At 47.8% G+C, this 22,878-nt stretch overlaps 1 protein-coding gene across 1 annotated transcript; it reads left to right on the top strand.

The window, feature by feature from the left end:
- The first annotated feature begins 77 nt into the window (after positions 1 to 77).
- atrnl1b (attractin like 1b) lies at positions 78 to 22,836 on the top strand. The gene is made up of 29 exons (XM_088359100.1): positions 78 to 978; positions 1,181 to 1,264; positions 1,536 to 1,649; positions 1,760 to 1,888; positions 1,974 to 2,182; positions 2,251 to 2,425; positions 2,492 to 2,579; positions 2,641 to 2,902; positions 2,975 to 3,158; positions 3,219 to 3,373; positions 3,460 to 3,544; positions 3,605 to 3,819; positions 3,968 to 4,086; positions 4,253 to 4,385; positions 4,449 to 4,636; positions 5,146 to 5,359; positions 5,450 to 5,641; positions 6,855 to 7,079; positions 7,218 to 7,355; positions 7,456 to 7,549; positions 11,361 to 11,413; positions 12,552 to 12,646; positions 12,829 to 12,907; positions 13,938 to 14,095; positions 15,082 to 15,143; positions 16,329 to 16,407; positions 18,374 to 18,484; positions 20,359 to 20,473; positions 20,537 to 22,836. The coding sequence occupies exons 1-29, from the start codon at positions 761 to 763 to the stop codon at positions 20,659 to 20,661; spliced, it is 4,098 nt and encodes a 1,365-aa protein (XP_088215226.1). The 5' UTR covers positions 78 to 760; the 3' UTR covers positions 20,662 to 22,836.
- Positions 22,837 to 22,878: the final 42 nt, after the last annotated feature.

Raw genomic sequence — 22,878 nt, 5'->3', positions numbered from 1 at the left:
ATGTTTTGTTTACATAAAAGACACGCCCCCCCAGAAAAAGGGTCTGTCCCTTTAAATGGGAGTCCTCTATTGCACATGCGCAGATATTGTTTGGTTTTCCCCAACCTGAGGAGCTGTCGGGAGTCGCGTTCGCTGCCAATTATTGTCATATTTAGACAGCTACAACGCAGATTTTTCCCTGGAAACTTTCTAATTTTGGAGTAAAATAACACACCGCGGAGGCCAAGTCGCCGATCGGGGCGAAGGGCGGCGCAAGCAGGCTCAAACAAGCGCTCCAAGTGCTCCCCTAACCCCGCTTCCCCTGTTCCACTCGGTGACAGTACAGCCTCATCCTCCGCCTCCTCCTCCTCCCCGGACCTCCACATCCATGTTGGCGGCCTCAGCCCTCGCACAGGTTCCGGGGGCTTCGAGCCTTTGTTCTCCCGTCCACGCTGTCTGGCTCCGTTGCGGCGGCTTGTGGAAGGGATCGCGGCGTGTTGCGACTCCCTGCTGGTTGTCTTGAGGATTGTTGACGCGTTAAAAATGGCTGCGATTTGAAAGAGAGAGAGAGCGAGGGGGGAAAAAAAAGAAGAACGGTCATGAATCAATGCTGGGACGCTGCGGATCAGCTAAACGGGCTAACAGATGATGCATTAGCTCTCGGGTAAAAAGAGTCTTTAAACCCGATTGTGCAAACTAGCGATTGCTCCAAATGCATGCAGTTTAAATATGCAGAACTTTTTTAGTCCCACTTGAAGCACTGTTGCGATTTTCTCCCAAAATGGATCTCGGATGGAAAAATGGATGTCCGGCTCAACTACCCTATGGAAGATACTTGCTGGGGGTTTGGGTTGTGGTCCACTTGCTCGTGTTCGCCCACTCCTCACCACCTAAAGCTTGTGACAAGCCGTGCCTGTCCGGGAAATGTCTCAACGGGTCGTGCATGTGCGAGCCAGGCTGGGTGGGAGACCAGTGCCAGCATTGCCAGGGCAGGTTTAAGTAAGTCTGTCAAAATAACTTATTATTTATCACATCATATCAATATTGCATGCATCAATACTTAAAATCCAGTTGAAGTTGTTGTTGGGACTTTTCGGATGCCCGTCCTGTAACAACCTACTTTTTTTTTTCCTTCAAAATAATACAGGCACTATTTGTTCGAGTTGAATCTAATCTCCCATTCTGTGTTTTTCCTTTTCAGGTTGAGCGAGCCCTCGGGCTTCCTGACGGACGGTCCGATCAACTACAAGTACAAAACAAAGTGCACCTGGCTGATCGAGGCTTAGTGAGTAACTCTGATTCATGTTTACAAATCCATCTGGACGGAATGTATCTATTTGAAACGGCTCGGTCATAATTGGCCGTGATTCAGAGAGAGATGCAGACATTGCTGAACCTGCACCTCCTCTTGAGTTGCCACGGCAACCGCCAAGAATTGCATTTATACTGCAGTGCATTTACCTTTTTGCTGGGTGAAACATTCAGGCAATTCCAATTCGCTTTCGGGAAGTAGACGTCAATGTCAAAATGCTGAATTTGCTTTGTTTTGCGAACAGCCCGAACGCCGTGCTTCGCTTACGCTTCAATCACTTTGCTACGGAATGCAGCTGGGACCACATGTACATTTATGATGGAGACTCCGTATACGCTCCCCTGGTTGCCGTTTTCAGGTGAGGAGCTCCCAATCGATTTTGCTGTCTGGCTATACCTCATAAAAATGCTCCGATATCATGATACGGATACTCCAAAACGATAGCTGACTTTGTGTTTTGGTTCACAGCGGCCTCATCGTACCCGAGGTGCGGGGGAACGAAACCGTTCCCGAAGTGGAGACGACGTCAGGCTATGCACTGCTACACTTCTTCAGCGACGCTGCCTACAACTTAACTGGATTTGAAATATTTTACTCGTGAGCGCACCGCTTGACTCGAATGAACGAACGATGCTTTATTGTCAATCCACAATTCACTTGACGCTGTAACGTTTCCATCCAGGATCAACTCATGTCCCAGCAACTGCTCGGGTCACGGGAAATGCACGCCGGGCAATTCGGCGGCCAGCCAAGTGTACTGCGAGTGCGACAAGTACTGGAAGGGGGAAGCCTGCGACATCCCGTACTGCCGCAACAACTGCGGCAGCCCCGACCGCGGCTACTGCGACCTCACCGGCGAGAAGCTGTGCGTTTGCAACGACAGCTGGCAAGGTGAGACCAGCGCAAGACGTGAGCGACGGAAGCGGAACGTAACACGGTGACTTTCGAAACCCTCCCAGGTCCGGACTGCTCGCTCAGCGTGCCGTCCACCGAGTCGTTTTGGGTGTTGCCCAGCGTCAAGCCCTTCGGCACATCTCTGGGCCGAGCTTCCCACAGGGCCGTGGTGCAGGACAAGGTCATGTGGGTGGTGGGCGGCTACACCTTTAACGTCACCTCCTTCCAGATGATCCTCAAGTAAGGCGTGCCTGAACACTTGGTTAATCTTCTGCATCTTCTGCTAAACGTATGATTTCCTCACAGCTACAACCTGGAGAGCGGCGTTTGGAACACGGTGCCGGTCAATAACGGCCCCGTGCCCAGATACAGCCACTCGCTCGCCTCCTACCAGGTAACCGCTAACGATCCAATTGGAGTCTCGCATCGCCTCACGTGTCTTCTCCCGCGCTCAGGAGGACATCTTCATGTTCGGCGGGAAACTGGAGTCCGGCTCGGCCAACGTGACGGACGAGCTGTGGGTGTTCAACATCCCCGCCCGAGCGTGGCAGCGCAAGTATCCCGTGGCGGGCTCGCCCGCTCAGGTGCACATGTACGCGGTGGAAGGTCACACGGCGCACTGCGTCATCCTGGACAGCGGCGAGGCGGTCATGCTAGTCATCTTCGGCTACTCGCCCCTCTACAGCTACATCAGCAACGTCCAGGAGTATAATCTGAGTGAGCCCTCCTGCTGACATTTTCAAAACAGCTGCTGTCAGTAGAAATCGAAAAACTATTTGCATCTTCTAGGAACCAACACTTGGACGGTGCCGGAGCCGAAAGGTGCCATTCCGCAGGGCGGTTACGGCCACACCAGCACGTATTATCAAGCCAGCGGCAGCGTTTTCGTCCACGGAGGTTACAAGGCGCTGCCGGCCAGCAAGTTTGGCCTGGTGGACGACCTCTACCGCTACGACGTCAACACGCGCACCTGGTACGCTCATCAATTTGGTCAAATCCTACGTGTCGATCTTGAACGTTGCCGCCGCCGCAGGTTCATCCTGCGAGAAAGCAACTCCCCCCGCTACCTCCACTCGGCCGTGCTCCTCAGCGGCACCCTGCTGGTCTTCGGCGGCAACACGCATAATGATACGTCGCTAAGCAACGGCGCCAAGTGCTTCTCGGCCGACTTCCTGGCGTATGACATCGGTATATGATTGCTTTTTTTTTTTTAAATCTGAAATAAGTTCTTATCAGGGCAGCCTAATCTTCCCTTCCATGTTGTTTCTTCTCAGCGTGCGACGAGTGGAGGACCCTGCCCAAGCCCGACCTGCACAGGGACGTCAACCGCTTCGGACACTCCGCCGTGGTCGGCAACGGGTGAGTCGCGGAACCTCCGACAGCGGAAGGACGCGACCTGACCCGCCTTTCCCTCACCAGGTCCATGTTCATCTTCGGCGGCTTCTCCGGCGTCCTGCTCAACGACGTGCTGGTGTATCGGCCGCCCAGTTGCCGAGCTTTCCCCACAGAGGAGGGCTGCGCTCAGGCTGGCCCGGGCGTGCGCTGCATCTGGAGCAAAGGCCGCTGCCTGCCCTGGGAAGCCAGCATGAGCACGGGCAGCATCAGCCCCGCCCCTTTTTGTCCTGCAAAACCAGGTGGGGATCGGGTCCAGACTTTGTCAATCATGCCGGTCATATTTTTAATCATAGTAAATATAAACATCCCAATGAGTCAACTTCTACGAGTAATTTAAACTTGCCATGTTTAAGTTAAATTCATAACAATTAAATCTCATTTCTTCAGCTACCGTGGACGAGCTCTGCTACCGCTTCTCGGACTGCACCAGCTGCACGGCGAACACCAACGGATGCCAGTGGTGCGACGACAAAAAGTGCATCTCAGCGCACACCAACTGTACTCTTGTGAGTCCACCCACAGGGGGCGCCAGAGCGCCATTTTCTTTTGTCGAGGCTTCTCTTTACTCAATAGTACCTAACAAGGAGTTATGAATAAATAAAAGTGTCCCTCAGCTTTTTAAACTTTGGTTTAACACCCCCGACATCTTCTCTGTTCCTTGTGTCATCTCAGAACGTGCAGAACTTCACCGCCTGCCCCGTTCGCAACGAGCGGGTGTGCAGCAAGCTGGCCAACTGCAAGAGCTGCTCCCTCAACCTCAACTGTCAGTGGGACCAGAGCCAATCCGAGTGCCACGCCCTGCCCGGTAAGACACTGAGTTCAAAGCACGAGGAAGTGTGGTGGAAAGTTCTTATTTTTTTTTTGTCAGCACAACAATGCAGCGAGGGTTGGAGTCAAGTGGGCGAGGCCTGCCTGCGGATCAACTCCAGCCGCGAGAGCTACGACAACGCCAAGCACTACTGCAAGAATCTCCAGGGCAACATCGCCTCGCTCACCACCGCCAAGCAGGTGGACTTTGTTCTGGACGAGCTGAAGAAGCTGCAGCGGCTGGACAAGGTCGGTACCGAGCGGTTGGGAAAAGCCTCAACATTTCCCAGGATGCTTTTTGTATTCCACACTTGCAGCATGCCTAGTCTGGATTATCAATTAAACAGAGACAGTCTCCCAGATAAATACTCATAAATCTGTTTTTGTCCTTAGGGGAAAATTGTACAAATTCTCCTGATTAATACTCCCCCTATCACATCCCTGTGCTGATTTAAACTCGGTTCTGCTTGTCGCAAGTCCTCGGGATGTTGTTTGTTGTCAGTCCGCAAGCCTGACACCCCCCCTGCCCCTCCCCTTTTACATTTGAGATTCAAGCCCGGAAGGCAAGTGGAGAAATCATCTGTGAAATTATTTCTCCTGCCTTTTTTTTTTTTTTTTTAATGACATTCTCAGTCCTCTGAATGAATGTATTTTTAAACGATGCAACAGAGCAGCGCAGTCACGGCGGTTATCCGCCTTCTAAATATCGTCGGGCGGGTGGAGGCGTCGAGGTGTTAAATATCCGTTGTGTCCCTCAGCGCTTGTCGCCTTGGGTGGGCCTGAGGAAGATCAACGTGTCGTACTGGGGCTGGGAGGACATGTCGCCTTTCACCAACACCAGCCTGCGCTGGCTGCCTGGCGAGCCCAGCGACTCCGGTTTCTGCGCCTACCTGGAGGAACCGCAAGTGTCGGGCCTCAGGGCCAACCCGTGCACCGCCACGGCGCACGGCCTCATTTGCGAAAAAGCCACGGGTGAGTGCCGTCGACTCAAAAATTGTTCCTCGAATCAATCGGCAACGATCTTGATCGATGAGTCAACTGGGCCGATTTTCTTTCTTGCAGGAAACCCCAATCAGAGCTCCCGCCTGCCCTGCAAGAAGCCATGCTCGCTGCACACCACCTGCTCCAACTGCACCAGCCAGGCCATGGAGTGCATGTGGTGCAGTAGCGCCCAGCGCTGCGTGGACTCCACCGCCTATGTCATCTCCTTCCCTTACGGCCAATGTCTGGAGTGGCAGACGGGAGAGTGCCTGGGTAAGCACCCCGAAAACAAAATAGGAGTTCCGCAGGGCTCCATTCCCAGCCCCTGTAAATATATTCTGGATTTTCTCGCTTGCCGGTCAGTGCTCAAGACAGCGGAGAAGAAAAAGGAAACTAACTCCAGGTTTTGAGAGGTGTTTTGGGGCCGTTGTTATGCCCAATTAGTCACGTGTAGCATCCCTCTCGCCGTTTGATTTCCCTCATGGCCGCCGAGCCGCAAATTGACTCTGCCGTTTGCGGCCTTTGAGAAGTTTATTAAAGGCCGTGAGGAGAAGGTAATGGAAGTAAATTGACATGCAGTCGAGAATGTTACAACGGATCCTCTCGCGCGTCGGGCAGGGATTGTGAAGAGTCAAAGCAAAAGATGAGACGATTGTACGTCTCAGCCATAAAAGATTTTTGCAACCTTGTCAAACTCGCCGTTCAATTTATGCAGCGACTCCGAGCACGGGATTCACTCGCTCGCCGGAATTGATTTACCTGTCAAAATCTATGCTGAGGTTGCGCGTGGTTGTGTTTCTTATTGATTCCGGCATGCTTTTTGTGTAAGCGTGTGTGTTTTGGATTTAAAAATAAATAATAAATAAAAACCTCTTCATCCGTCGCGCTTAGACGGCCTCGTCCCTGCGCCGTCTGCCACTTAAAGCCCTCCGCTCGCTCGTCACAACACAATTAAATGGCCGTGTGTTGTCATGGCGACACATCCATTAGCAGACTAGCTGGAGATTTGCTTGACATAAAGAGACATTAAAAGAACAGAACAAAAAAAAAAAAGCACTCAGTCAATGTCTACCTCTCGAAGATGGCGGCGACATTTGTGCTTTTTCGTCTGGCGGCCAAAGTGGCAGCCGCTCGACTCGTCCAGCAATTAAACGTCCGGTGGATCGAAGCCTTTTCCAGCTCAGGCTGAAGGTGCTACTTCAACGCCTTTTTTTCTTTTTTCCTCCTCGTCGTTAAAAACCAAAAGACTTCTCCTTGTATCTGCTCTCACATCTGTTGTTCTGACAGCTTAACAGATAACGCGTTAATGCCTCGCCGTCCAGCACTTGAAAGCACCTTAATCTGTCCGAGGCTGAGAAATCCCACCGAATGAAATCCTCTCACACTGCAGCCCCGCTTCTCAATGCAGATGTTGGCGTCAAGGTGACCTGCTAAACGTTTAGCAGGAAATGCAACCAGCGGGTTCAAACGTCTCTTTGTTCCTCAGCCCAGAACTGCTCGGGTCTGCGGACGTGCGGCCAGTGCCTGGAGCAGCCCGAGTGCGGCTGGTGCGCCGACCCCAGCAGCACGGGGAAGGGGCTCTGCACCGAGGGCTCGTACCGGGGTCCCATGAAGAGGCCGGCCAAGCAGGGCCAGTCCCACGACATGAGCCTGGAGCCCGCCGTCTGCCCCAAAGACAAAGGCTACGAGTGGTCCTTCATTCACTGCCCCGGTGAGGAACCCGGGCTGGCGTATCGACTCTTTGATCGGGTGTCTGGTTTCGGCACACTCGCGGGGAAGCGATCCCTCCCTGCGGATTCCCGCAATCCTACACTCATGTCCAAAATATTGAACATCTTTTCACACGCAGCGTGTCAGTGCAACGGCCACAGCACGTGCACCAACGGCAGCGTGTGCGAGCAGTGCCGCAACCTGACCACCGGCGTTCACTGTCAGACCTGCATGGTCGGTTACCACGGCGACCCTACCAACGGCGGCAAATGCCAAGGTGAGTCTCATCATGGAGTTTATGATTTAGTTGATTCTTGTTGTCGACGCGTGGCTCTCATCTCCTCTTTTCCATATTCTCTCCATCCGTCCCCGTCCAGCCTGCAAGTGCAACGGCCATGCCAATATGTGCCAGGTGCTAACTGGCAAGTGCTTCTGCACCACCAAGGGCATCAAAGGGGACCAGTGCCAGCTGTGAGTAACACACACACACACTTGCTTATCTACACAATCATGATTGCCGTTCCCAAAAATCATTCAGCTACCGGAAACATCACCAAAGTGGAAACGGGAGTTCAGAACATTCGGAATTTTCTTCATGATTAATGACGCCATATTTCTGTTTGAAAGTTTGCAATTTGCAAATCTACCCTGCAGCTTTTTTCTTTTAATGAAATCAGACGGCGTGATGAATAGAGCCACATCAAAACAAATCACAAAATGGGGGTCAGCGTTTTTTTTTTTTGTTTTTTTTAACCCTAACGTTCAAACGTCGGCTGCTCGCGTTCCGGCGACTCATTATTGGCGTCAAGGAGAAGTCAGGAGGAGGACACTCCAGATAAGCATCCACACATTAGGGGGGGAATTAATGGGATTTGGATCACATTAAGGCCCGCTGACTTTCACTCACCTTTTCCTCCTAATTGCATCACCGAAGTTGAAAGCGACAAGAGCAGCGCTCATATTGGAAGCGGAACCTCTCGGCTTCATTTGCATCTAATTGTGACTCATGAGTTTTATTTTTATTATGGCTCAGTCATAAGCGGTGATGGTCTGACCTTAAGAGATCAGCTGCCCTTCCAAGTTGGATATTTTTTTTTTCTTAGTGCTGGAAAAGCGAAAACTGGACTGTGGTGTTGATCAGAAAGTGCACCTCCAGCATGATTACTGCTGACAGGGTCAATTCTCCCCCAAGGTGTGGGAGGACCATCCCCACTTAGCCGTCCGCTTTCCAACTTGTAAGCAAAATGGATGCCGAGGGCTTCTTAATGGCTCATGTAAATTCATACAATGTGATCAAATTTGGCTTGTTTGGAGAAAATCTGCAAAAAATGCAGACTCGGGCGTTTTGCAAAGTGCCGGAGAGTCATTTGATTCATTTTGCGGATTCAAACGCTACATGGCGTGTTTTTCTTTTGGAACAAAATACAAGCAAGCCACATTGCTTTAAATGACCAAGCAGACCAGACACCAGCAGGCCAATCGCGAGCCATTTAGCGGCGGGCAGGATCTGCCCACCTACCAGATTTGGGACGCTTCCTCCTGCCCATTACTGATTATCAAATTAAAACTAAGCCAGGAACAGAGAACACGCGGATGCCACCCCGCCTTCCCTTCCCAACTCGCAGTCCCATTTCTGCCCAATCGGATTAAGCCGCTGATTATCAAGCAGCGTTATTTGGTCGCAAAGTGTTGCCAAGGTATCTAATCTTGAAAATCAAAATGCATTTTCACCTTCAAGCATTAGCACGCTCAAGTAATTACCCGTTTCCACTCTAATCAAATTGCTATATTGATTAACAGTTGGCTTGGTGTGCTGTTTGGTGATGTCATTGCCGGTATCTCATTACCTGTAATCAGTGCGCTCGCCCCCCCCCCCCCCCCCACCTCCCCTGTGCACCAGCCGCCCTTGTCAGCTTCTTCTCAGAAGTGCCCCTTAAACAAAGACCCCCCACTGCAAAATGAACCTGTACCTTTTTTTGCACGCGTGTTCACGCATGCATGCGCCGAACGCCATTAAGGGCCTCGGCGTAATGGACGCCCTAACGAAGTGAGGGTACATTAGCGCAGGATGGAATTGTTTTTGTAAACAATAGATGCCGCCATGAGTACAACCAAAAAAAAAGTGGTGTTTTCATGTGCCTTCAGCTCGGACTTGCCGTGATTAAATTAAGATACAAGGTAACGACGTTCGTGCAGGCGGAGATGAAATTAAGATAAGAGTTGCGCAATACATCCCCCCCCTGCACATATTTGTCCGTCGTGGCGGCGTTTTTTTTTTCCCTTGCCTGTTAAACAGCCAGCCAGACGCTTGTTTGACCTTTCAGTAGCTTCGCCGCTCGGATATGATGTCAACGTGATACTCGATCATGTCACTTAATACTCTGAAAGCATGCATTTAGTTCCACGCCGTTCCAATCCATTTGTCATTTGCCCGCTAAAAGCTACCGACAAGCAAGTAGGGGGGGGGCATAACAAATTAAAAGCCGCTTGTGTTTACAATGTCAAAATCCGTGCCCGAAATAACCAACGCCGAACCAGTTACAATTTCGAGGAGCCAAGTTCATACGATGGAAATACGAGCGACGTTGCCCTTAATGCTTCATAAGTGCCACCTTTGTGGTCGTAACGGAGCGTCGCCGTCGCGGCTCAGCGGGCCGCCCTCCCGCACGCAATCTCCTCTATGACCTTTTGATTGCGCCTTATCGTCCTAAGCGTGCGTAAAATACAAGCTCCGTGACACCCCGATGCGCAGCCATAATGGAGATTCGCAAGCTCCAACGCTCTTAGCACATTGCGGCGCACGTGGATGCTATCTAATAATAATAATAATCATAATAATAAGCTGTCTAGCAGGTCAAAATGTCGTTATGTCACGGCCATGACTTCTGAATGTACTGTGGGGCATTAATAGATGGAAGGAGCCATGCGTAGGTGGTGGTGGGGGGGAGGGGGGGGGGAGGGAAAGCAACACATCATAATGAAGCCCGCCATATGTTCCCGCTCATAATTGAGGTTCTGCATCATCCGTCTATTTGTTTTCTCTCGCGCTCGCCCTTGGTTTCGGGGAGTCGCTCCGAAAACAAGCCGACCGATTCGTTCAAACCTGCAAATCAAAAGACACGATTCGGTTGAATCGAATTAGGATTCGCTCAAATCTGATTTTCTCGAATGGAAAAACAGTATGATTCGCGAAAGAAAAGATTCGGGTGAATCGAATTATGATTCGGTTCTCTTGAACGGTATGATTCACTGGAGTTAACATACGATTCATTCTGACGGATGACTCAGTTGAAAACGTCCAAAATAGAGTTTGCTTGCAGTGGTTGTTCACTTCCTTTCCCGAACAGCAAAAAAAAGGCCGGCCGGTGATTCATAGCGTGATTCAAACGATCTGACATTCTCTCCCTGATAGCAATCAAAGCTCACAAGTACTGCTGTCATCGCTCGCGTCCTCGCAGACAGACTAAAGGCCGGACACTGTTTAGTCATGCCGCTTTCCATCTTTGCCGTTCAGATGGTGTGTGTGTCTGTTTTGTCGCGAGATGCCGCCACCGCCGCCGCCGCCGGCGGGACTCGAAAACCACAACGTCTGTCAAATGACAACAATAGCTCTGAGGCAAACGCCAGCCAGTTCGGCAATCTTTATTGTCCTCCTCACAGCCCGTTTTAATTTTAGCCCCTCGAGTTAGGACCCTCATTAGCGGCGTCGGTAGATTAATTGGCCCCGGCTTTAGAGTCATTTCACGCGGGCCATATGTTAATTGCACGCTTATTGTGTTTCCAGAATGCACTGCAGAAGTGCATCCAGAGATATTTTCGTTTCAGCTCGAGAAGGCCAATTTATTTGCCGGAGAATGATTGGCCGACGCCCTCGAATTTCTATCACTATCTTTTCAGTTTAGAATTCCCAAGTTTGCATGACTCAACTTTTTTTTTTTTTTTGAGCCGAGTCCAAAACGGCAGATGAAAGTCAGTTTTGCTCGGAGCCCCGCAAAGATGTTTGCCGCCCGCTTTCGCTTATCAAACGGCAACATCCGAGTTGTCGCATGATGCAAAACAACGTTCGTGTCGCCGTTGGCAGCTTTCATCCCCAAAATATTATCATTTACATAATGTGCAATTCCGTTGAAAAAAAAAAAAAATCACCCGGATTGCCACATGGCGGATTATTTTTCAGTCGGATTTTTTTGTCACCGTGTTAATTTTGATAAAATTCCAAAGTGGTGCGTGCAGTAAACGCTAAGTGCTCTGCAATCATCTGGCTCTCCTTTCTTCTGTGCAGGTGTGACTCAGAAAACCGTTACCTTGGCAATCCACTCAGGGGGACCTGTTACTGTGAGTACATCTCCACCGCACTTGATTATTCCCAGCCGCGTCGTCTTGGATCTTTCCGCCGTCTTTACTTTCGGCCGGCCGGCGGCAGATGGGCCGTCTTAGCGCTTTGCCACCCGCCGCGCTTGCTCGCTGACAGAATGACTTGCCGCGAAAATGTCAAGCGCATCACGAGGAGTGAGCGATCTGAGCTAATCAAGGCGAGGGGGGGGCACTCAGTCGCCCACCTACTTCTTCGCTGGTTTTCGAGCCGACGTGTCACACTCGCTTACATCACGGGGCCACATTCTTGTTATGCCCTTAGAGGATGACTCATCACATTGAAAGCGCATATGTAAGACTTTTAGCGGTTTTGCCTAAAAGCGAACTCGGTGGCCTTGCAGGGTGAGCAGAGTACAAATAAAAGAAGCCTTAAAACAGAGCCCTGTGGAACACCATACAACAATAGACTCGGGGGAAAACAAAAGGTGACCCAAATGGTGTCACTTTGTACGTCGATGTGCTCGAGCCGCTGCCCTTCACGGTGCATCTTATATAAATATACACACCCCCCACCCCCACCCTCTCCTCTCGCGTCACACTTTTCAGACAACAGAGCTTCGGCCAAGCTTTTGTCCCCCTTCTGAAATGCCATCGCGTGACGCCGAGCTCAATGAGAAGACGAGAAGTTCAAGCCCCGGGCTTGTTTTAACCTCCCCGCATCACCGACACTTGCTCCCGACCTCTCTGTTACCGACTGAGGCGACACCCGATGTGTTGGTCTCGTTTTTGCACACCTAAATCAAATCATTTGACTGAACTGATGTAAATTGGGCATGATTGTGAAAAACAGCAGTGGTAAAAAAAAAAAAATATGAAAAACGTCTTCAATGCATTCATGATGACGAAATTCTGTCAGTGTTTATTAATCATTGAGTTTTGGAGCCTGCTGTTAATTTTTTTTTGGGCACTTGATGAGAAAATTGGACACCCTGATTGCATCTTATAATTACAATCAAGTTTTGATTTCACGTAGTGTTCATCAGTCAGACTCCTGCTCGGACCATTTTGGGGATATTTTCACTTTTGCAAATAAATTTCTCTTCATCGAGGCGGCGCCACGAAGTTTTTAAATCACACGCCTCGGTCATTTCTCCAACAGACAATCTACTCATCGACTACCACTTCACCTTCAGTCTCACCCAAGAAGACGATAACCACTACACGGCCATCAACTTCATGGCCTCGCCCGAGCAGGTAACGCAAAGCGAGTCGACAAGTGACTCAATCCTATTCGGCCGCCCCCCGATGTAATTTGATGTTGCCACTCAATAATTTTAACGCCATGACGACTCAGTGACTCAGTCCCAACGCGACCTTCTGATTCATGTCCCCTTTTTCTTGCCTGATGTCTTATCCATTTTGTTTCTCATCCAAAGGCCAACAAGAACTTGGAAATGTTCATTAATGCCTCCAACAACTTCAACCTCAACGTCACCTGGTCCGTGGGATCGACAGGTATTTACGAATTGAACACGTTTCCCGTTCAAAACTTTGCAACGTTTGAATCCAACCCAGACGTTAGCCGCTTAGGTTATAATACCTTGAAAATAATAAAACACTCTCTTAATTTTAACGGCCGTAAAGGAAGGGGTAATAAACGTCAGTGGCACCGATGCATCTCGTTTTTTAATATTAACTGCCATACAAATATAAAACTAAATTAACCGTGGTTTACATGTCAATGTAAAACATTTGCGGTCAGGCAGCTTTATTTGACAATGTGCGAGGCCGCATTTTAAAAAATGCAAATGTTGCAGCACAGCGCCAACTACTGCCGAGGAGGAATGAGCAGTTCTTGTTGTTTCCTTAAGTATCGGCGCGTCTGGCATCAGCAGCTTCTGCGAGTACCCGATAGCTTAAATTAAAGCTGAGGAAAAATGTGCCGCGTTTTATTGTGAGACGTCTAGCGGATATTGCGGGACGCTGGCGTAAAGACAAGCAAGGACACTGCAGACGTCCAGCTCTGGTGTGTTTATCTCCTGCCCTTCCTTCCTCCTCCACCGACGCCACTTTCTCTCTCTCCCCACCTGACCACCGCTAAAAAAAAAAAAATGCTCCTCTGCAGCCACCTTCACCTTTTTCAGCGTGCTGTTATTAATATTTGAAGTTAGGCGCCCCCCCCCTCTCATTCACTCCTTCACCAAATATATTTTGTCTGCGAAGTCACGGCCGATCCTCTCCACAATCGACAAGAGCCCGGAGCGCCTTTGGGCGGCGCAGGAGGGCGATTTCAATTAAGATAAACACAACGCACGTCGCCGCACTCAAGCTGTGATTTTGCCTTTCTTTTATTTCCCGCCGGCGGGTTGGAATGTCAACGCGACGACTCGAGGCCGTTGACAGCGAAATGACAATTCAATAGATGTCAAATGGATTGGTTTAATCCATTTCAGATTCTGATGGATTATTAAATTGTTCACATTTGCTATTCTCGGAAGACAAAAGATGGCGGAAATGTCTAATTGTGCACTCTCGGGGCCTACAGCCGGCACCATCTCGGGCGAGGAGGTGCCCATCGTGTCCAAGAACAACATCAAGGAATACGGCGACAGCTTCTCCTGTGAAAAGTTTACCTTCAGGACCAACCCCAACATCACCTTTTATGTCTACGTCAGTAACTTTTCGTGGCCCGTCAAGATTCAGGTAAGCTTTTTTTTTTTGCTTGGCGACCTTGGAGCAATCCAATTTGTGCAGATAAAATTTTTATGCTGCGCAAGCGTTTGGAACAAATCCTGTTGTAATGAAGTGAGGTCGAACACAACCGCTCATTTTTTATTTTTTGGCAGATCAAAATAGTTGCGTGATTAAATATCGCAAAGTTTCTTTTTGCAAATGATTTAGTCTCCCTATTGATTGTCACCGCCCTCTCTGTTGCCGGGTAGATTGTTGGACCTTAACGGGGTCACCTCATCCATCGAGGTGTTCCAATAATAGTTTTCTATTAAATTCCCTGGCAAACAACAGCTTATTTATGGAGCGGCCTGAGTTGTTAAAGCCGCTGGGAGAATGGGAGAAGGTCTCTCCTTTCCTTGCACAAAATCAAATCCAATTCAAAGCCTTCCAAAGGGCCAAATCTGCTAATTGATTTGGATAAAAGCAGAACAAGGTATTTTGCAGAGCCAGTGGAATTGTTGCCAGAGCGCTCGATTCCAAATTTTTTTTTTTTCCTCAAACAATTGCATTGATCCGTCTTGAAAGCGAATTAACCTCAAACGTATGACTTTGACCCCCATCCAGACCATCTGGACTCGTTATTAGAAAGTCTTAGCTCATCCCGCTCCATTCTTCTTTTTTTTTTTCCATTTTTTAAGGGCTTCAAGTTGACTCCTTCGTCACCTAAATATTTGTATTTTCCTCGTGCCACGGCAAACGATTCTCCTCACGCAACTGTTGCGCAATCTTGCCCTCAAGGCATCAGGTTGTCGTTTTCGGGGCACGATGCCTCCCAAGCGTCTGCGCTGGATAATCATGTGTCACCATGATATGACTTGTCACACAGCCGCCATTGTCACCCCCCAGAAATGAATAATAACAATTATGAACTCCAACAGCAAATATTCTGCTCCATCAATGAGCAAAAGTATTGGAACAGATTCACTTCTGACCCTTTTATGTTTTTACTCCACCAGATTTCCTTTTCCCAACACAACAGCATCATGGACCTGGTGCAGTTCTTTGTGACCTTTTTCAGGTGAGTCTCAAATTTTCGTCTCGCTGTTTATCTGCTCGTCTTTATTTGCTTAGTTAATCTCATTGATTTTTATTTTTTTTTCCTCCACCTGTTTAACAGTCAACCGAATGCACCTCACGGACGTCTTGTCTCACCCAAGCAGTAAATTTAAACGAATTGACAGTAATCGTTTCATCGCTTTAAAACGCTCATAAATCACGACTTATTTCTAGCTAAAAAAAAAAAAAAAAGCTTTTCCGCGGCTTTATTAAGGTTAAGCGTGAATGTGTAAGGTGAGCTTGTTGTGTGACGGACTCGCATATTATGTATGTGGCTGTCAGGCCGGCGTCGCCCGAGGCGCCTGTCCATCACCCGCTAAGCTGCTAGCCAGATATCGGACGCGTCCGCCGGCTCCAATTACAACCCGACTCGGGCATTCTGGCAAAGAAAACTTGCCAAAGAGATATATTCACTCCCATGTGGAAGAAAGAGTTCGTTTGCAATTCGTATTAATGCAAATACTTTTGGTTTATTTATAGCAAAAATATTTTCGGTTTCGAATTGCTGCCACTTATCTTACTGAAGATTGTTTTGTTTGCATTTTGTACTCGATCCCTCGCCACATTTGAATATCATAGCTGCTTATCTTCAAAGTGACGCCAAGGCAATGTTGATACCGTATTATATTTTATTTTATTCAGGAAAGCATTCCCACGCTGCAAAACGTGACGACACGCAGTTTGATGTTTCCCGTCGCTTCCAGCGGATTTCACCTTTTCTCTTCACCCCGCTCGCTTGTCGTCCTCGCCAGGGCGATCACGTTTCATCGCCCGTCGCCGGTTCTCACGGTCACGCCCATCCCGGCCGTATATCTCCCCGATAGCCCGCTCGGCTTACAATATCAACCGCGAGTTCATCGGGTCCGAATCGGTAATGCGTCCGAGCTGAAAGCAGATGACGGCCCCCGAAGACGAGGGCTTGTTTCTCGAATTACAGGAAGTCGATTATCTTGTGTCCCCGTAGACTCACATCGCCATGTAACTTGGACATTAGCGTCGACACGTGATTTAGAGACTCACCAATTACCTTCTTAACGAGCAATATTATCGGGCGGAACATCCCAGATGAACTCGCTGATTCAGCAATTATCGATCAATATGCAGCGAGGAAAACATTTTGAACGGTAACATTTTTGTTTCCTTGTAGTTGTTTCCTGTCGCTTCTGCTGGTGGCAGCCGTGGTGTGGAAAATCAAGCAGACCTGCTGGGCGTCGCGGCGGCGAGAAGTAAGTGCCCTCCAAATTCAACCGGGACTAATTTGACAAGGACTGACATTGATCATCGCCAAGCGCCACTAATTGATCCATGAATTTAAATCCTGACTGAGAATCGTGCCAGTCTAAAGAATTAAAGTGGGGGGGGGGATAATGATTGCGTGCAGATGGGCCGCTGTCACTGATTGGTCACTGCCCTTCAAAATATCTAAATAAGCAGAATTAAAGTTCAGCTATTATGGACGCGATGAGATTTTTCTTTTCGCCTCGTTGGTGTCATTTGCGTGGAGGTCACGTGACGGGTGTTGGATCACAAAGGTAAGAAGCGACAACAGCTGTAAATGCCACAGAGCAGGACGTCGCCGCTGACCCGGGCGGTGGGGGCGTTGACATTTCGCTTCACGACACGGCGGTCAAAGATGTTTTACACAACGTCCAATGTCGAACTTTGTGTTTTTTTTTTTTTTTTAAATGTGAGGTCAAATAATGACCCTGAATTTTCCTCTGACTTAGTTTTTATTTCTTTTGTTAGTATTTCATTTTATTTTTTATTCGTTTTAATTTGTTGAAAAAAATCTTTAGTAGTATTTAATTAGCTTTAATTTTTTTTTTAAATTGCCTACATTAAAAAAAAAAAACTGACTTTGATATCAAATCTGCACACTTAGCTGCGTTCAAATATTTTTGTATTTGCATTTTTGTACTTCAAGCCGGTGGTCTTTGCAGCAGTATTTTGCAAGGCTGCAGTTTGAAAATGCAAAAGTGCTTCCACAAGTACGTGCGAGTGTCAATTATGCAAATGTGTACTTTGCACGCACTTAGTTTGAATGGAGCCCGCTGGATGGGATAATGAGCTTTTATACTTTGCGCCCGTGTGACTTTTTGACCACGTTGATTCTCTCTCCACTGAAAAGACGGCTCCCCTCCAAGAGCTCAATCAACACCTCATGCATCGTTTTAATACGATTACCCTTTGCTTACACAAGAAGCTTTGCTAATTCCTCAACTTAGAAAAATGACTTGCGGGCTCAAGGATTTGAGTTGGACTCATTTCCTCTTAACACACCTGATAAGAATTTCACTCTTTTGGTTCTCTACCTGAAAGCGAAGAATTCTCAAGATACGTCTTATCGCTGTGGAATGTGAGCACCACTTGAATTTTTTTATTTTTTTTTTAAATCTACTCGTGCTCGCCCAATTTTTGCTCAAACGGATGTGAGCACGCTGCACAAGCCCAAAGTGACCCGCTAAAGTCTCCGAGGCGGGTCGGCGTGTTTTCCTGAAAGGAGGGCACGGCCGTCCGTTCTTGGGCAGGCCAGATAATTCCCGCGCTCACCGGCCAAATGAATCAAATTGCATATTAATTCGGCCCGTTCGCTCGCTTATCGCGCCAATGAAAGGCTCCAGCTTGTGTTCTCCACAAAATCGCTCGTTAATTGCTTTTAGCCATTCGGTTCTGGCCTTTTGTCGTCGACTTAAGTTATTCATTTGTGGAATCTCGTCCGATTGTATTGCCCGAGCGCGTTTTTTTACGGCATCGCCCGACGACTTTGCTTCCCCTCTCGGCCGCTTTGTGGCTTTAAATGAACCCCGCGACGTGATAAATAACATTGTGGCTATCTGACATTTAGGATGGATGATTTTGGATTTGAAGCTTTGGTGTTGGAAATTACAACAACAAGAAGGACACAAAAAGAAAAAAAAAACATTGGTCCACCCGCTGGCTTTATCTCCGGGAGAAGGGCAAATTTCCTCGATGTTGACCTTCGGCTGAGCCCGCCGGCTTTTATTCCGAGATGCGACGCGGCTAGAAGATGTTTGGAAGCCGAGATGCGCAACAATACGGCGGCTTAAAGTTTCAACACAAATCAATCTCACCTGGCAGATGACCTTTGACCCCATTTTCTTTACTTTTTGATAAACACCGATCTTTTTTTTTTTGCTTTTCTTTATTTGCATTTTTTTTTCTCCTTTCTAGCAACTCATGAGGGAGCGTCAACAAATGGCCAGTCGTCCTTTTGCTTCAGCCGCCGTCGTGCTGGACGCCAGAGGAGGCGAGCAGACGGAGATGCTGCCGCCCATGGCTGACGTAAGTGATGAATCAAATAATTGTTTTTTAAAAATAATAGTTTAAAATAAAGTGTCTGGAAAACACATGAAGGTTATCGTTGCAGAGTTTGTCTTTGAAAGACAAAACGAATCACGTGACCTTCCTTCCAATCATTCAAAGACATCACGAAACAGAAAAAGAAATGTTGAAAGAAGAACAGCGGCTTCAATGTCATTGGGGATAAAAGCGTAGCTAGAAGCAATAAAAGGGAGCTCCTTGCTCAAATTGACATCGGAGGAGCAACAGTGTTCCCTCAGCCAAGGCCGCCCGCCTCTGTCACCTGCCGCCGAGAGAAATAAAATCGCTGTGGCAACCGGCGAGGAGCATTAGCCATTAGTGTATTGCTGAGCGCCGCTCGCCGCCCATTACGCCGGCCGTCGTCGTGAAGGACAAGAAAAAAAAAAAAACATTGCGAGCTATTTGTGAGTGTAAAATTAATTATGGCCTAATTAGTTCCGCGGCTTTGTATCCGGCCCTTTTTTGGACGCCTGGCAAAAGTGTTTGTTTGTCAGAGCGCATTATGCAAAAAAAGATTTGCGCCCACCGGAGACAATTTCACTAAACGCTATCCCAAGCTGTTGTGGAAAAGATAAAAAAAAACAAATCCAGCCTCCTCCTGTTTGTTGACCCTCACAAGATGCAGCGTGAACCAAAAAAAAAAATGGCCGACTGTCTTTTGAAAGATGTTGCCGGCACTTGAGACGAAATTTGAAATGTCAACTCCCGCACGTTATTGCTTTCCAATCATACGTGTTATGATTTGGACTCATTTTAAAGAACGCTGAGTCAAGCCAAAGAGCCAATTCGCTTCTTTTATAGCATCGTTTGGCAGCAGCTGAAGGTGAACCTTTATCAACGTAAAGCTTTTTTTGGTTTTGTTTTTTCTCCCCTAATTGCTCAGCATCTGGCGTCACTTAACTGTTGGAAACACTCGTCGATGTCAAAGAGGACACCGACAACACATTTTACCGAGCGCCGATTTGCATTTGACGACTCCACTCCTTTTGTTTCGGTCTCCAGATAGAACCAAAATACGTTTGTTGTCCGTCTCAGTGAAGCGTGTAAGCAACGGAATGCGGCCGATTGTGATTTATCCTTAGATTAGCACGAAACCATTTTTCTTTTTCTAGCTACTCATTAGCGGGGATCACCTGAGTGCCCGTGAAGCCGTGCGACAAGCCGATTGCGCCCGAGCGGATGCACGCTAATATTTTCCCTCTGGTCACGTGACCTAAGTGCCTCGTGTGAATCGTGCGTCAATATTCATCTTCCGTGACAAAAATCGTTGACGTGCGTGCGCTTCATAAATATTCCTCACGAGGCCGTTTTACTCCTCCGAGGGTCGGATAACCTTTAAGAAAATAAAAACCATAATTGATCATTTTAAGGAGTTTCTGGATATTGTGAGGATAAAAGCCAAAGTGGACAGTTACAATAAAGTCTTGCAAAAAAAGAAATAAAGAGTTTGCTTGAGTATACCCAAAGGACTATATTCGCTCGAAACGGAATTAGTCCCCGAGCACGCATTCTCGTTTTTTGGAGCGTCCGCCTCACATCCCAATTGGTAGGCTGGCAGACACAAAGAAGTCAATTGTGGTCAGACGTGTTATTACTCCCCAATTTCTCCCAAACATACCGTTGAAAACCTCTTGACGTTCATTGTAAGGATGACATGTTTTTCCCGCCTCACTTTTTGTGGCTCTCAAGTCTAAGTGTTGCTTTTCGTCAGCCGGGTGTCATCGCCATCTTTGTTGTTGTTGCCGTGTGGCCGATTAAAGTCTTTGAGATTCCACTGTCTGAAGGGTTGAAAGGTTTCGTTTTGTTTACATGGTTTCGATTTTTCTCCTGGACAGGGTGCGCCAAAACCTGTTGCCATGGAGCCGTGCTCCGGAGGCAAAGCTGCCGTGTTGACCGTCCTGATGCGGCTGCCGTCGGGGCCGACCCGCTTACCTCCGCCGGGCCAGTCAGGTAGCTCAACTTGGACCAGTTCAAAGAGTGACACAGCTTTTTAAGAATTATTTTTTTTTCCAGGCTTGATCGTCGCCAGCGCACTGATCGACGTTTCCCAGCAGAAGCCGTCGGATTTCAAGGAGAAGTCCCTGGGCCTGAAGAACCGCAAGGCCCTGGCGCCGACACACCAGGGCACCTGCGTCTGAGCGCCGTCTTCGGCGGTCCCGTACCAACGCCGATACCCGGCGGACCTCGTTCCCTCGTCGACGCGGAATATAGCCAATTTGGCCGTGACGCTCGACTTCCCCGGGGACGGAAATGAAGAACCCCCCCCTCGACGAGAGCAACCATACTTGACTTTCCCTGCGTCGAAGGACTTTGACACCCCCGCAGGACCGAAAAGCTGCAAACGGAGGATTTTTTTTTTTTTCAAGTTCGTTTGTCTTTCAATACCTCCACGTTCCTTTTGCTCGGCATGAGTCAAAAAAAAAAAAACCAACAAAAAAAAAAAACGCTAATCGCTATGCAGTTGATTTGAAGCTGGCCTGTTACATGCTGCCCGATTCTTCTTCTTCCTTTATTTTCGTTTATGCACGGCCACAAGTGTTTCACGGTGCTATAAGCTCCTCTCGTTCGCTGCCTGAAGGAAATCCCGCACACTCCGACGTGTCTCGTTTAGCATTTAAGACTGGAAAATGTCGTCGGGTCGCTTTTTGGGACACGAGGCGACGTCATGCACTCGAAGCGCGGACATTCTGCTTCTGGCTGACTTTGTTTTTTTTGTATGACTCGATCCCGCCGTCCGTCCCCCTTTTTGTAACGCGGACGGCCCGATTTTCAAAACCGTTTGAGTCTTTTGTCACTCTTGATATTTCCCGCCGTTTGTCCGCTTTCTATGACAGATTGGGCCAGATATTTTTCATTTATCCCTTATTATATTTACCACGCAATTGTGAAGAAGAAAAAGAGCCTTTCTGTTGATGTTTTGATATTTAACACGATTCCTGTGTAATAGCACATTGAAAAAAAATTTTTTGATAGTTGGTTGTTTTTTTAAAACACCGTTTGTTGGGTATTTTTTAAAAATCACCCTCCCCCCCTTCCGGGCATTGTCGTGGCTAAAATGGTCATTCTGTTACATCTCTTAAAATCAGATTAAGTAAGCTAACCTGTTCCTAATTGTGTGTCTTTGTCGTGTGATCATCTGACGGTGTCATTACACAGGAATCAGGGTCTTGCTGGAAACAAAAAGGAGAGAGTGGAGGGAGGAGAAGAAAAAAAAAAAAAAGCAAGCGATGCTAGAGACTGCCTGTCAGTAATTATCAGTGTATTTTAAGAATGATTGACATGATTGAATATTAAAAAAAGACAAGAGAAATGTTTTCATTGCGTTTTCTGTCACGGGATGGAAGTGTTTTCATTTTTTTTTTGCATCATCATCGTGTGACAAGAGTTACTTTTGTCTAATTCCACTAAAAGTAGCGAAAAGACGCGACCACCTTGAAGGTAACACAGTTTAAATTAATGAGAATTACAGTCCACGTGAAGGTCGGCCTTCCGTGTCTCCTTTTTTTAAATACTCTTCACTCGTTAAGAGTGCGAAACATTTTGGATCTCAAGATCTAAATTTTATCCTCCTTGTATAAAGTGACCTCACGTCGTCCTTGCTAAATGAAAGTGCGTCGTCTGCCAGACTGTTCCGGAAAATGACATCATCGGGCAGTTTTGGAAGAGGCCAAAAGGAGAAATAGAGGCTGAGTCACTCCTGATGAGTGAGAACATTCAATCTGTCAATTTGACTCACAGAAATCCCATCTTGGGACAAGCCAAGCAAACGATTGGACTTCCTCACATGATTTTATACCTGAGCCACATTTGAGCTTTTAATGGCTTGTCCACCTTGCTGTATTGGGATTTACTGGACATCGAAGAGCTATGGGGCAAAAAAAAAAAAAAATTCTCCTCACAGTACCCTCGAGTATAAAGTAGCAACTCCAAATTGAACCACTTGGGTAGCCCAAAAATTCTCCCATCATGCTTTGCTGCAGAAATATTGACACTTGCTGCCTGACAAGCAAAAAAATGGAAGCAGCTTTTATGTGACACTTTGCCTCAGTACCTTTTCCATATCATAATTACATCTACACTGTTTTAGAGTTTTTTTTTTGTTTTTTTTTGGTGGCAGCAGCCCTCGGGCTTCCATCTGTGCCGTGATTGGCATCTGCCGCTTATCGCCGACGGTTTGCTTGTGCTGCAAATGATCCATTTTACGACTTTTTGTATCAGGGAGGTGTCACACTCTTGTCCTCCATCTCGCACAGCAGAGTTGACTATTAAAAATATTTCGCTTTGGAAAAAACAAGAAAAATATTTTGCATTTAGAGAGGGGTGTGTGGACTTTTTCTATCCGGCTCACAGCTTGT

Source organism: Syngnathus floridae, chromosome 18 (genome assembly GCF_059516105.1).
Source record: "Syngnathus floridae isolate MCC-2025c chromosome 18, RoL_Sflo_1.0, whole genome shotgun sequence".
NCBI lineage: Eukaryota > Metazoa > Chordata > Actinopteri > Syngnathiformes > Syngnathidae > Syngnathus > Syngnathus floridae.
This window is presented reverse-complemented; position numbering and strand designations above follow the sequence as displayed.